This window comes from Aotus nancymaae, unplaced genomic scaffold (genome assembly GCF_030222135.1).
Source record: "Aotus nancymaae isolate 86718 unplaced genomic scaffold, 86718_ANA_hifiasm-v0.15.2.pri h1tg000059l, whole genome shotgun sequence".
Taxonomy (NCBI): domain Eukaryota; kingdom Metazoa; phylum Chordata; class Mammalia; order Primates; family Aotidae; genus Aotus; species Aotus nancymaae.
In genome coordinates, this window is record NW_026988473.1 from 45236150 (window position 1) to 45251278 (window position 15129).

General features: G+C 35.9%; 1 protein-coding gene across 3 annotated transcripts in view; it reads right to left on the bottom strand.

Annotated features, from left to right (window-relative positions):
• Nucleotides 1-15129, bottom strand: part of PDE3B (phosphodiesterase 3B) — a 205566-nt gene that overhangs the window by 27945 nt on the left and 162492 nt on the right. For 2 of the 3 annotated variants that reach the window (XM_012456595.3, XM_012456597.3), the window contains exons 8-11: nucleotides 10218-10366; nucleotides 9279-9416; nucleotides 8224-8335; nucleotides 5961-6074 (exon numbers count right to left, since the gene is read on the bottom strand). In XM_012456595.3, the coding sequence (XP_012312018.2) occupies nucleotides 5961-6074; nucleotides 8224-8335; nucleotides 9279-9416; nucleotides 10218-10366 (513 nt within the window). The remainder of the gene's footprint in view (nucleotides 1-5960; nucleotides 6075-8223; nucleotides 8336-9278; nucleotides 9417-10217; nucleotides 10367-15129) is intronic. The other variant, XM_012456596.3, reaches the window with a different exon arrangement.

Sequence of the window (15129 nt, forward strand, 5' to 3'; positions counted from 1 at the left end):
AAACAAATATCTACCACTCTTGGAAGGCTGGCCATAAACCTCCTTCCAAAAACTCCTTGTCCAATTAAAAACTCCAATTTTTAAATATTTTTCCTTCTAAGTCCCACAGCATCCAAGGAAGCTGTTAGCTACTGACCATAAATCAGTATAGATCCTTTCAACTGGCCATGTCTTTCTTGACCAACTGATTCACTGCTTGATTTGCTCACTGGTAGGATTTACCTGCCCCTATTACCTTTCAAAAGATACCCTTGAGTGATCCTATAAGGCTGAAGCTATCCACTTTCAGGAGGTATTGGCATATTGAGCAGAACTATTTATAAACCAGGGCAAGTGGTCTTTCTCTTTTTCTCCAAAAAAAAAAAAAAAGACCATGAGCCAAGGAGTGCAAGTAGCTTCTAGAAGATGGAGGAGGTAAGGAAACAAATTCTCCTCTAGAGCATATAGCAGAAAAACAGTTCTGCTGACACCTTGATTTTACGCCAGTCAACTGGTCATAGGGAATTCCCCATGAAGCCATAACTATGGATTAAGGAAGAAGCATTGGTGTATTAGGCATAGGTGTCATAAAAGTCTGAGCTTATGTTCTGTGCTTTTAGGAGCAACTCAAAACTAATATTGCATATAATTCTTCCCCTTGATGATTGAGAACTACTGCACATAACAAATTTGTGAACTGGAGGATCAGGGGACCTCAAGTTCATTATGGGCAGGTTACATGATAATCTAGTGCCCGTGGCCAAGTATTCAAATTCTACCAAAGTGCAACAACAATTTAGCCATTTTTACAGAAAGGAAAATAATTATCTGAGGAAAGCTGCCTGCCTTTGTCTCAAAACTTTATGTATTTACACTGTGATAATCTTGTAGTGGTCTTCTAGGACTCCACAGGGGATCTCTATCTGCGAAAGACATTTTCTTTTGGCAGTCAGATGGAAAAATGGCAGAGTAATTTGCACAAGTAGAAACTGCTTCACATGCTTCTCTTACTCTGGGTCGCACATAAAATCCAAACCCTTACAGTATTTTGGAGCAGTAGTACTCAGAAGTCATGAATCTGCCTTCAGAATCCAAAGAGCCCTTTCTGTAGAGAATTTCAAATATATCTGTTATCCCTCAACTCAGAGGAGATATTTCAACATGTCCTAGACCATTGAATCCCTAGTAAATTTCAATGAGATGACAGATATCTGAATTTTTGTGCAATTTTTCTCATTTATCATCTGGCACTCTTATGAAGGCATCTAGGATATTTGTTATTTCTTGCTCAGTGGGGCTATTCATCATTATCTCATCAATGTAATGGATGACCTTGATAACTTATGGGACGAGACTAGATAGTAACAGGGAATGAAAGACTTGACATAGCCCAGAACTAAGACAACAGAAGTGTATTGTGATGCCTGCCAGATGTAAACACATGTCTTCTTATGAATTTTGCTAAGAGTTATGGGGGGGGAAGAAACTCTCCAGATCAATTGCTCTGTGCCAAATATCACAAATATCAAATACGACTTATTTAAAGAAAAGACCATATCCAGAACAGCTGTGGCAACTAGAGTAACCACCTGATTACATTGAGAATGTAATTCCCACCATCATTTTCAGGATCTGTTTATCCTATGTAAAAGCTATATAATTAAATTGAACAGCAATGTGATGGAAATCATCACTCCTGCATCTATTAAGTATTTGATAGTAGCACTGATTTCTGCAACTGATCCAGAAATGTAGTATTGCTTTTGGTTCACTGTTTTGCCACAATGAAGCAATTCCTGGAGATACCATTTGACCCTTCTTACAATGATGATCCTCTTTCTAAACATCAAGGAATTGATGAAGGGATTCTGCCAGTTGCTGAATCTGTTTATTCAAACTATGCATTCAGAAAATGGGTGTGGTTCAGGTAACTACCATTAAGAGATGAACCCAGGCCAAAGTCCTTTTATCATCTAAATTCCATAAGCTCCTAACTCTGGCTGGAGGACCAGCATAGCATTTCACTTTCCAGGAATTAATGTTGAAATATATTTTTCAACACTTTGATAAAGGGGGATATTTCTGAGGGATAAAGTTATGGATGGATAATAAAACTGAAGATGATCACCCCATTTCAACACCTTATCTGTCATTATAAGCTTCTTGATTCCTTCCTCTAGAGTACACTAGGAAGTTTCAACAATTCTACTTCATCCAATGCCTATACTTTGGATAACTCATCAGGAAAACTGTTAGAGCTTCTGCCAGTTGCTCAAGCTAATACAATGATTCCAGAATCTCTGGTAGGTACATCTTCCTCTCTCCCTGGTCTAACACCCTTAAGCCTATTCCCACTTATATCCCCCAGGTTTCTACCAATATGAATTGGTAAATTATTCTAGTGTTCAGAATTAGTACTTATTCCCCTAAGATCTGCAAGATTTAAGTTTAATTATGGATCTCAAAGAAATGAGTGTCAGTGGAGTTGGATTTAGAAGTGAATTATTCCCCTAAATCAAGAAACTCAGATGACATCATTACAGGGTTTTCAGGCAATCAACACTAGGAGAAATGACTGTTGCCGAGCAGGGAGAATCAGCAGGATTTGGGGGATACAAGGCAATATTTATTGAAATCTATCCAAATAATCTCATTTCAATTCTCAGGATCCTTTATTTCCCATTTGATACCTTAATTCTAACATAAGAAGTCTACTGAGGCCACAAACTCATTTGCATTGTGTTTCAGCCAACTTCAGGTTCAGACATTGGGTTTTATTTTCAGAAGTTATGATTCTATTACTATAAAAAATAAGGGTTTTTTTTTTAGGTCAGTCAGAGAAGCTATCTGGTTAACCAACCATTAATTAAAGCCCTAAACTTCTCATTTCTTTTCTATCAGTTCTCCAGTGCAGTGAAAATAAGCCAGCACATCTCATGGTCCTTGTAGTCTTAGTTTTCATCGCAATTTTCCATTGCAATAGCTACTTGGTTTCCCAAAGCTACTTGGTTTCCTTTCTTCTACAGATACTTGACTCCATGACACTATGTATGAGAACTAATAACACTGCTATTAAAAACTCAGAAGGAAGTGTGTAGCATGAGAGAGAAAATTATATCGTCTTAAAGAATATTACCCCTAAATCATTGAAAACACACTGGAGATGGAAAAATGGTCATTAAGGGCATTGCCAATGAATGCTCAGAAGGAAATGGGGAACATCTTACTGGAAACTAGAGGCAAGGGAATCTCTGTTATACAGTAACAGAAAATTTGGCTGAATTATGTGTTGCAGTTATGCAGAATACAAATGATAAACTTGACATTTAGTTGAAATTTTCCAAGCAAAGTGTTGAAGGTGTAGTCTGGTTTCTTACAGCTTACAGTAAAATATAAAAGGAAAAGGAAAGATTAGGGGAGAACTGGTAGGCAAAGAGGAAAAAAGACTTGATAATTAGGAAAATTGTCAGCCTATCCAGACCACAAAAGAGACTGAAATTAGGAGAGTCACTATCAGCTAAGCATGTTCTGCACAGAACGCCAAGGTTTGCAGAGCTGGACTGAATTTCACTAGTTCCTTGGAAAGGTCAAAAGGTCAGGGTCAAAAAGAAATTTGCAGATGCTATGCTGCTGTCTTTAAAGAAAAAGCCGGCCAGGCACGGGGGCTCACGCCTATAATCCTAGCACTTTGGAAGGCCAAGGTGGGCGGATTGCCTGAGCTCAGGAGTTCGAGAACAGCCTGGGTAACATGGTGAAACCCAGTCTCTACTAAAATACAAAAAATTAGCCAGGCATGGCGGCATGCTCCTGTAGTCCCAGCTACTTGGGAGGCTGGGGCAGGAGAATTGCTTGAACCCACTCGAGAGATCAAACCACTGCACTCCAGCCTGGGCGACAGAGAAAGACATTGTCTCCAAAAAAAAAAAAAAAAAAAGACCATGAGCCAAGGAGTGCAAGTGGCTTCTAGAAGCTGGAGGAGGTAAGGAAACAAATTCTCCTCTAGAGCATATAGGAAAAAAACAGTTCTGCTGACACCTTGATTTTACTCCAGTGAAGCCTTTTTTTTTGGACTTCTGACCTCCAGAACTGTAAGATAATAAAGTTGTGTTGTTTTCAGTTACTAAATTTCTGGTAGCTTAATACAGCAGCAGTAGGAAACTAATACAGACTTTTGGTTCCTAGAAGTACTGACATAACAAACATCTAAAAATGTGGGAGTGGCTTTGTAATTGGACAATGGAGGAGCTGAAAGAATTTGAAGAGCATTATAGAAACCAGTGAAAAACACCAACAAACATATTGAAAAGGTTCACAAAACACCAGGCAAAATTAATACAAAAAAATTACATGAGTACATCATAGTTAAAATGCTAAAAACCAATAGAAAAGAGAAAAATGAACATATTATATTTATATATTATATTTCTCAATATGACCTAAGTCTGACTTGTCAACAGAAACTATGAAAGTCATAAGATTGGCTGTGTGCGGTGGCTCATGCCTGTAATCCCAGCACTTTGGGAGGCCGAGGTGGGCAGATCACCTGAGGTCAGGAGTTCAAGACTACCCTGACCAACATGGAGAAATCCCATCTCTAAAAAAAATACAAAATTAGCTGGGCATGGTGGCACATGCCTGTAATCCCATCTACTTGAGAGGCTGAGGCAAAAGAATAGCTTGAACCTGGGAGGCGGAGGTTGCAGTGAGCCAAGATCACACTATTGCACTCTAGCCTGGAGAACAAGAGCGAAACTCTGTCTCAAAAAAAAAAAAAAGTCGTAAGATTAAGGAATAATACCTTCAAACATGCTAAAATATAAATCATACCTTCAAACATGCTAAAATATAAATATATTCTTCAAAGACAAAATGACATCTACAACAAAAATGTTGAAGAAAATTATCTCTAATAAAAGCACAGAACTGCTGGAAGGAATGAAGGACACTAGAAAGAGTAAATACAGATGGCAGACAAAAATGAACCAGTGACATTAAGCAAATCCATTAAACAAATAATGCATACTTTAGACTCAACTACCCAAACTTAAAAAATAATATCAGTGGCTGAGTCTATGACATTTACACTGATTAGTATGGTAATGTTATTTCTCAAGTATTGGTAACTGAGCAAATTCTGTCTTAACATGTCAGTGCTGTGGCATAATCATGGCTCACTGCAGCCTCAAACTCCTGGGTTCAAGAGATCGCCCACCTCAGCCTTCTGAGTAGCTAGGACAGGTCTGTGCCACCACACCTAGCTAATTTTTTTTTTAATTCTTTGTAGAGATGGGATCTTGCCTAGGCTAGTTTCAAACTCCTGGCTTCAAGCAATTCTCTTGCCTAAGCCTGTACAAGTAGTGGGATTACAGGCATAAATCACCTTCCTGACCCCTTTTAGTAAGCTAGAATAAGAGAACTATAAATGTTATGATTCATTATATTTATATAAACTATTACATTTATGATAAGAAATAGCATTAAGTTTTTTGGAAGCAAAATATGTTTAAAAGTTTTTAATCTCATCATTTAAATACTTTTCAAGGCTTTTAAACATGTTCTCTTTGGTTTGAGAATGTTATACACTTTAAATATATGTGATGCACTTGAAACAACAAAAAAAAAGATTTTTTTTTTAATAAAAAGCAAAGGATTAATTATCATAACATACAGGATAGTGGCTACCTCAGTGAGGAAAATAATAGAATGGGGCAAAGAAGGAAGCATGATAGATCCAGCAGTACTGAATATTAATCTACCTCTTAAGATGGGTATCAGGTTTTAAAATGTTCATGTCATTATTATGCATCAAAACCTATGCAGTAGAACTTGGGGATAAGTGGTTAAAAAAAACTTACACAGTCATTTATATGTACTAAAAGGTTACTTAATGAAAAATTTAAAAGAACAGAGGTAATGAAATGAGAAAGCTTGATTTATTATTCCTAATCAAATAATTAACAGAGATTTGTAGAAGGAAGTACCTGTTTCATTTCCTGTTCCACAATCGTTGTGGATCTGCTGTAAGCCAGGAATTGGCCGTGTTGTCAGATACCAAACTGCATGTAGGACATCTGTGGCATGTATACGATTGTGATCTAAAGTCACCAAAATGTTTTTCTGTTAGGTTTGACATACAACATTTAAAAAGTACAAGAATTTCCTAGTCATAGTATATCTTCGTAAAAAATGTGTGACAATAATTCCCCACAATTGAATTTTATTTCACCTAAAGTCTCTTGAGGTGTTAAAAAAAATTCTCTTTTAAAAACTTTCCCATATACTATGAAAACAGAGTAAAAGGGCCAAAGAAAAGGCAGGATAACCAAAGAGTATTAAAAGGCACTGGAAAATGTTCTTAAGGTTGCTATTTTGTGGCTTTCAAGAATATCATCTAAGTGTCTGGATTACAGAAACTCATGTTTGCAAACAAAACAGTTTTGTACACAGAACAGTTACAAATTCTGGTTACTTACATTTTTGTCTCCCACAAAAAGGGTCAGAAATACTATGTCTCAGGCTTGCTATAGAAATTAAATGCTAAATGACATGTGAAAGCATCCAGCACAGTGTCTGACACATTGTATATGGTCAATAAAACATTAATTTACTGAAATTCAACTATGTGAAAAGGCAATGTGGTATAGTGTAAAGATCATAGGCTTTAGAAGTCATATAGACCTAAAACTGAAATCCTACTTTGATATCTAGTTTTATAATCTTGGGAAAGATCCTTCTGAGTTTACTTCTCACCTATAAAAGGTAGGTAATACAACTTTTCCAAAAAAAGATTAAATAAGATAACCTTTGTGAATCTAATGATTGCAGTTAACATAGATATCCAATAAAAATGCAACACTTCAACAATTATTTAATGTATATGTATGCATTAGTAGGTAATATAATATTGTTTTGCCTATAGACATGACATGGTGTCGATCCACTGGAAGCTTAATTATTATTAATAAATCACCACCTTTTACTGACCATTGACTAAGTGTCATGAATTCTGATATGAGCTTTATATGAATTATCTTATATTATGGCTACCTAAGGAGTAGGTACTATTGTTATTCCCATTCACAAATTTTTAAAGTTTAGAAAAGTTAGGTCCAGAGACTATTTTCTTAACTAATATATCCTAATTGAAGCTGATAGTGAACACTCCTTAGCACCTCTTTCTTTCCATTCCATTTCCCTTGAAGTCCATCTTAAAGTAATGCTATATTCTATTTATAAAATTCAACCACTTTTTAAATGCATAATTTATAAGTGAAAATGACAGTATACATAACTCATCCTAAACTATTAAACATTATTAATGAGTTATGCCAATTGAAGAACAATTCACTACTTATAGAATTAATTTCCCAAAAAATTTGTCCACATGGAGGGAAACTGTAGACAGTACATAAAGACAGCCCTATCTTTTCCTAATTTGGAATTCAAATTATATTCAAACATAGTATCTAATAGCCATTAAATTATTCCATAAATCAGAACACAGTTAAACACTGAAATTATATGATAAATTTTAAACATTTTTAAGTGAATGATTTTCTGAAACTCTTGACTAACTTTTAAAAAGATAAAGTACTCAAATAATATTTAAAATAGAAAGATGTATACTGTATAACAACTAGGTGAAAAAGCAGATTATAAATATGTATCAATATTATGACTGCCTTTACAAAAAAATTAATTTATGTAAGAAGAACTCTTGGAGAATATATGCCAAAATGTTAACAGAAAACAGACAAAATGTTAGCAGTAGTCTGTTAAATCTAGGTAGTACAATACAGATTTTCTTTTTAAATTTCCATTAAAAAATTTTTCAGGCCAGGTATGGTGGCTCACACCTGTAATCCCAGCACTTTGGGAGGCTGAGGCAGGTGGATCACCAGAGGTCAGGAGTTTGAGACCAGCCTGGCCAACATGGTGAAACCTCGTCTCTACTAAAAATACAAAAAATTAGCCAGGTGTGGTGGTGGGCACCTGTAATCGCAGCAACTCAGGAGGCTGAGGCAGGAGAATCACTTGAACCCAGGAGGCAGAGGTTGCAGTGGGCCAAGATTGTGCCATTGCACTCCAGCCTGTGCGATAAGATCAAGACTCCATCTCAAGGAAAAAAAAAATTCAAACATGAAGTTTTAAAAGTGTTTAAGGGACTATTTGAAGAGAAAGATGACAAAGAGTTTCAAAATCCATATTATTTGAACTTAAATAATAAGATATGTTAATACTTACAAGGAATGTCTCGATAGCCATTTTCTAATGCACGAAAATAGTTCATAAATTGTTGAGTGGGAATTTTAAATATTTCCAATAAACCAGTGTCTTGAAATAAGGTATACATAACCTAAATGTCAATTAAAATAAAGTTTACTTTAAAAATCAGAATTTCTATTTATGGCTGAGTATAATGTTTTGTGATTTGTATTTTCGAATATTAATATATGTCTTTAAGTTAATAATTTATTTAAAACTTGCCTACAATTAATTCTTTCCAAAAAATCAGAATGGAAGATATCACCCTAAAGCCCCTGAAAGTTAAAGAAGACTAACCATACATACCATGTCCCAATTTTTAAATGTTTCCATTCTTCTCCTTAGTTTTTTATTCCTAATTTACTGAAGGTCATGTGAATTCTATTCTAGTCTAGTCCTGAGTAGTAAAAAAAAAGTCAAAACAATACAACATTTGTCACATTTTTATCCCTAAGGAACTTCAACGAGACAAACTTACATGTCTTTCACAAAATTTACCCTTATGTTTTTGCATTTCATAAATTAGATATTAAAGTAATTAATGAGAGTAATATTTTGGGAAGGTTAACCTGATGCTGTTATGCGGACCCATCAAATATAACCCTGAGTCTGGGTGGTAAAATGAAAGTGTTTTTCCATGGTTCTAGCATGAAATGAAGCTTCTGGACTTAGGTAAAGTAAAGGGAAAGCAAGTGAAAAAAATGAAGCTTACATTTCAGTGGTTAGAAATAAATCATTTTTCCAGTCTTTTTCAACCTCAACATTCAAGAAAATGTAAATCTTTATCATTTCTTTAGTATAAATTGAATACCATTAATATGGTCAAATAAACTGTCATATATATAATAGCATGATCTACATATTATATATAACTGTTTTATGTATATGTTTGAATTTTTTTGGAAAAAATAATTTAATGAACAATGTCATTGTTGAACTAGTGCCTAAACCATTATATGATATTAGATTTTGCCTTTTATAAAGATTTGAGAAAAATTAATTTATAGTTTAAAAGTAGATATTTGAAAGCAAACCTGACTGAGAATCCTTCCTGATTTCTCTCCCATCTTTTCTACAAGTTCAAAAATTGGAAAATTCCAGTTGCTCATCTTTTCTATTAATGAGTCATACTCTTCTACTAAAATCAGGTCCAGTGATGCCTCCTGTTCGATCTGTACACACAGGAAAACAACAACTTTACTTTATCTTTCATAAATATTGCAAAATCCACATTAAAATGAGGACACTTAGGATTAAACATTAAAAAATAGTCAGTACTATTTTCTATAATGGTTATTCTCAAATATACTCTTATCTGTCCTTTTAATTTTTCTTTCTAGAATGCTATCTTCAGACAACTAAAAACATAACTCCTGGGCATAAGACTTATTAATCTTCTTATATCATTTTTATGAATAAAAGTATTGTATTTCCAAATTATCACAGAAATCCAAAGTCTATTACTTTCATTTTAGTAGTTACAGGTAACAAAGGGTAAGAGGAAAAAAAACCCATATCCTTATATTGGCATTTATTAACAGAATAATTTTTCAAAAGAAATAGATGTTTCCTTTCCCTAAAAGCCTAAATTTTGAAATTTAAGAATGAAACTATATTGCTATTATATGTAGATTATCTTCATTGTTTTTAATAACATGCACATATTCTCTATACCTTAACATATGCAAAAGAAAATATCAGAATAGAAAATAACGTATTTTTTATAAAACTAAGTAAAAGGTGTTCATTTAAAACTGAATGAAGTTTGGTGCTCTAGGATGATAGAATTAGAACAAATTACTGTATTTTCTGTAACCCAAGCAATATTTCAGTTATAGTAACTTATCAGTAAAAAAAAAAAAAATTAATTATATTACATTTTAAAAATCTTGTTCTGGGCAAAAGTAATGAAGCCAGTACTAACAGTATTATATTTCACCTTAACATAATCACATTGAAAGTTTATCTTTTACATTTGTTTGCTGTTCAATCTGTGCCTCTTCGGTTAGCCAATTATCACCTTCCTGAAGTAATTTTCTGCTGTCTTTCTTCTCCATTTCCTCTTCTTGTTGAGTTTCTGTAAGTTTGAATGATGCTTTTGAGAAAATGTTTTCTTCTTCACCTTTCAAAAAATATATATAGTAACATATAGGAGTAAAATGTGCCCTATATGTACAGCTTTACATGAAAAATAATTATTAAAAATATTTAGATAAACTGAACCATAATGGAGTTCAATCTAAATTATTTCATGACATCATTAAGTTGTATCTTGCTGGGCTATTTTGTCTAGATACCTTAAGCTCAGGCAACAAAGACGTTTCATGTTTTGGACTCACCTTACATATCTACTCATGGATGCTAAGTGGATATTCTTTATAAAAGGGAGAAAAAGAAAAATTCCCTATCAATAGAAATGTTCTTACCAATTTGATGTAAACAACTTCCAACATCTCTTTTAGATATAAAAACTCTAAAATCATAATTATAAATCAGTAAGATTAAGTAACATGTAAACCTTAAACAACAATATTATAACTCATGAGTTATTTCTCTATCAATGTAATTAATAACATTCTTTTCTCAAATGACATGGAAAAGGAGAGCAGTATTGGTAGCTAAATAGTATTAACTCACATGTTAAAAAACATTCATATTCATTCTATTTGTAGTACCTTAAACAGAGAACTTATCCAAAACCTATCAAAAGTAGAATAAATAACTTGTGGTATATGTACACAATTGATCACTACAAAGCAAAGAGAATGAACTACAATATGGATGGTACTTAATAATATAATGTTCAGTGAAGGAATCCAGGCACAAAAGTACATACTCTGTTCAAAACTATATGATAAACAAGAAGATCATTATCTTTGAGGCATATGATTGGAAGGGGAATGAAGAGTAATTTTGAGGTGTGGGTAATATTTGGTTTCTTTTTTAAAAAACAACTTTTATCTTAGGTTCAGGGGTACATGTGCAGGTTTGTTATGTAGGTAAATTTGTGTCATGTGGTTTGTTGTACACATTATTTCATCACCCAGGTACTAGGCCTAGTACCCAATTCATATTTTTTTCTGATTCTCCTCCTCCTCCCACCCTCTACCATCAGGTAGGCCCCAATATCTGTTGCTCTCCTTATTATGTCCATGTGTTCTAATCATTCAGCTCCCACTTATAAGCGAGAACATGCAGTATTTGGTTTTCTGTTCCTATGTTAGTTTGACTCCAGCTCTATCCATGTCTCTGCAAAAAACATCACCTCAGTTTTTTTTATAGCTGCATAGTATTTCATGGTGTATATGTACCATATTTTCTTTTCTTTGCCTTTTCTTTTAGAAAAATTATAATAATTATTTATTACTTATTCCACTATGGACACAGATAGAGCCCAAATTATACAGTAAAACAGAATCTGGATTCAAGTCTGAATATTACAATAAAATGAGTCCTAGCCCCACTGCTTCACTAGCTGTGATGATTTTTTTTCATTTTATTTGTTATTTTTATGGCTGCATAGTATTCCAGGGTGTATATGTACCATATTTTCTTTATCCAGTCTATCATTGGTGGATATGTAGGTTGATTTCATGTCTTTGCTGTTCTGAATAGTGCTGCAATAAACATATACTTGCATGTGTCTTTATACTAGAATGACTTATATTTCTTTGGATATATACCCAGTCATGGGATTGCTGGGTCAGATGGTATTCTGTCTTTGGGTCTTTGAGGAATCACCATACCATCTATCACAATGACTGAACTAATTTACACTCCCAACGACAGTGTATAAGTGTTTCTTTTTCTCCCCAACAACACCAGCATCTATTATCTTTTGTCTTTTTGATAGCAGCCATTCTGACTGGTGTTAGGTGGTGTTTCACTGTGGTTTGATTTGCATTTATCAGCGATGTCAAACTGCTTTTCATATGATTGTTGGCCATATGCATGTCTTCTTTTGAAAACTGTCTGTTCGTATCCTTTGCCTATTTTTTTATGTTTGTTTTTCTTGTAAATTTAAGTTCCTTATAGGTGCTAAATATTAGACCTTTGTCAGATGCACAGTTTGCAAAGATTTTCTCCCTTTCTATAGGTTATCTGTTTACTCTGTTGATAGTTTCTTTTGCTGTGCAGAAGCTCTTTCGTATAATTAGATCCCATTTGTCAAATTTTGCTTTTGTTGTGATTGCTTTTGCCATCTTTGTCATGAAATCTTTGCCAGTACCTATATCCAGAACAGTATTGCCTCACTTGTCTTTCAGGGTTTTTATAGTTTTGGGATTTACATTTAAGTTTTAAAACATCTTTAGTTGATTTTTGTATATGGTGTAAGGAAGGGATCCAGTTTTATCTTCTGCATATGGCTAGCCATTAATCCCATCACCATTTATTGACTAGGGAGTCCTTTCCCCATTGCTTGTTTTTGTCAACTTTGTCAAAGATCAAATGATTGTAGGCATGTGGCCTTATTTCTGGGCTTCCTGTTCTGTCCCATTGGTCTATGTGTCTGTTTTTGTACCAGTACCATGCTGTTTTGGTTACTGTAGTTCTTTAATGTACTTTGAAATGAGGTAATATGATGCCTCCAGCTTTGTTCTTTTTGCTTAGGATTGCCTTGGCTACTTGGGCTCTTTTTTGGTTCCATACAAATTTTAAAATAGCTTTTTCTAGTTTTGTGATGAATGTCATTGGTAGTTTGTTAGGAATAACACTGAATCTATAAATTGCTTTGGGCAATATGACCATTTTAATGATATTGATTCTTCCTATCCATGAGCATGTCTCTACTCACCTTGGACTCCCTAGAGCCAGAAGGCAACAATAGCTTAGGCTGTAAAACAGCTATGGGGGCCTGTCCCTTCCCCGGAGCACATTCCAGGAAGGCTCGGAACCACTGCCAGCTGAAAAACAGTGGCAAGAGTGGCAGGTGACCTCAGTTGGAAGGTCCTTCCCAGTGAGAAGAGTGGTCAGGGACACATATAAAAAAGCAAGCTGGCTGCATTTTCGTAGGGTGGCTACACTGAAGGCAACAATGGCTAAGGCTGCAAAACAGCAAAGATGGTAACCCACTCCTCCCTCTGGGAGCTCCATCAACACTGCTACCAGTGGTTGACTAGAGTTCCAAGCCAGTGGTCTTATTCTTTCCTGCATTTCAACCTTGAAAATCTGATGATTATGCATCTTGGGGATGATCTTGTGTAGAATCTTGCAGGGGTTCTCTGTATTTCCTGAGTTTGGGTGTTGGCCTCTCTAGCAAGGTTGGGGAAGTTTTCATGGATGATATCCTGAAATATGTCTTTCAAGTTGTTTGCTTTCTCCTGTCAGGGATGTCAATGATTTGTAGATTCAGCCTCTTTATGTAATTCCATATTTCTAGAGGTTTGCTTATTCCTTTTCATTTTTTTTTTTAAATTCTTGCCTGATTATCTTATTTCAGAGAGCCAGTCTTCAAGTTTTGAGATTTCTTCCTCATCTTGGTCTTTTCTGCTAATACTTGCCATTGCATCATAAAATTCTTGTGGTGTGTTTTTCAGCTCTATCAAACCAGTTAGGTTCTTTTTCATACTGGCTATTTCATCTGTTGGCTCTTGTATCATTTTATTCTGATTCTTAGTTTTGTTGAATTGGGTTTTGCCATTCTCCTGATCTTGATGATCTTTGCTCTTATCCATATTCTGAATTCTATTTCTGTCATTTCAGCCAACATAGCCTTGTTAATAACTAGTGTGGTTGTTTGGAGGTCATAAGAAATTGTCCATTTAGGTTGCTGGAGTTTTTGCATTGGCTCTTTCTTATCTCTGTATGTGGCTGTTCCTTTAACTGCTGGACTGTCTCTGATTGATGTGGTCAGAGAGGGGCAGGGTGTCTGTGCTACAGTCCCAGGTTGGGCAGCCCTGCCCAGTGAGAAGAAGTGAGGACCACAACCTGTGTGGAGAACAGTCTGGTCACTTTTCTGTGAGGTGGCTACTCTGTGCTGGGGTCTGGACCAGCTAGCCCCTGGTCCCCACAGACATCCAAAGCCCGAAGAGAGCAAGGCGTAGTAGGGCTGTGAGACAGCAAAGATGGTAACCCACCCCTCCCACTGGGAGCTCTGTCCCAGGGAGTTACAGAGCTGCTACTGGCTTGATAGTCTGGGGGTGAGGGTAGCTGGAGACCCAGGCCAGGAGGACCCGCCCAGTGAAAAGATGTAAGATTGGAAACCCATGTAACAAACAGTCTGACCACTTTTCTGTAGGGCTGCTGCAGTATGCTGGGGGTACACTCCATTCCCTAGTCATCTTGGTTTATCTAGCACCTGAAGGTATCAACAGTGAAGGGTGCAAAATAGCAAAGATGGTGGTCCCCCTCTCCCTTTGGGCACTCCATCATAGGGAGGTTCAAAACTGTTGTTGGCTAGGAACACCGGGAGAGATAGCTGGACACCACAGCTGGGAGGTCCCATCCAGTGAGGAGGAACAGTATTGAGGACCTGTGTGAAAAAGCAGTCTGGCCACTTTTTTGTAGAGAATTTGTTCTGTATTGGGGGTCTGCTGTAGCCCCCATCACTTTGGACTCAACAAATTCCAAAGACAACAATGGTTAAGATTACAAAACAGCAAAGATAGTAGCTTGCCCCTCCCTCTGGGAACTCAGTTCCAGCAAAGTTAAAACTGTTGCTGGCCAGAAAACACTGGCAGGGGTGGTTGTAGACCTTGGTCAGGAGATTCTTCTCAGTGAAAAGAAACGAGATCTGGGACCCATGTGAAAAGCAGTCTAACTGGTTTCCCATAGAGCTACTGTGCTGTGGTGAGGGACAGCTCCAGTCTCTACTTACCCTGGACTCCCTAGAGCCAGAAGGCAACAATAGCTTAGGCTGTAAAACAGCTATGGGGGCCTGTCCCT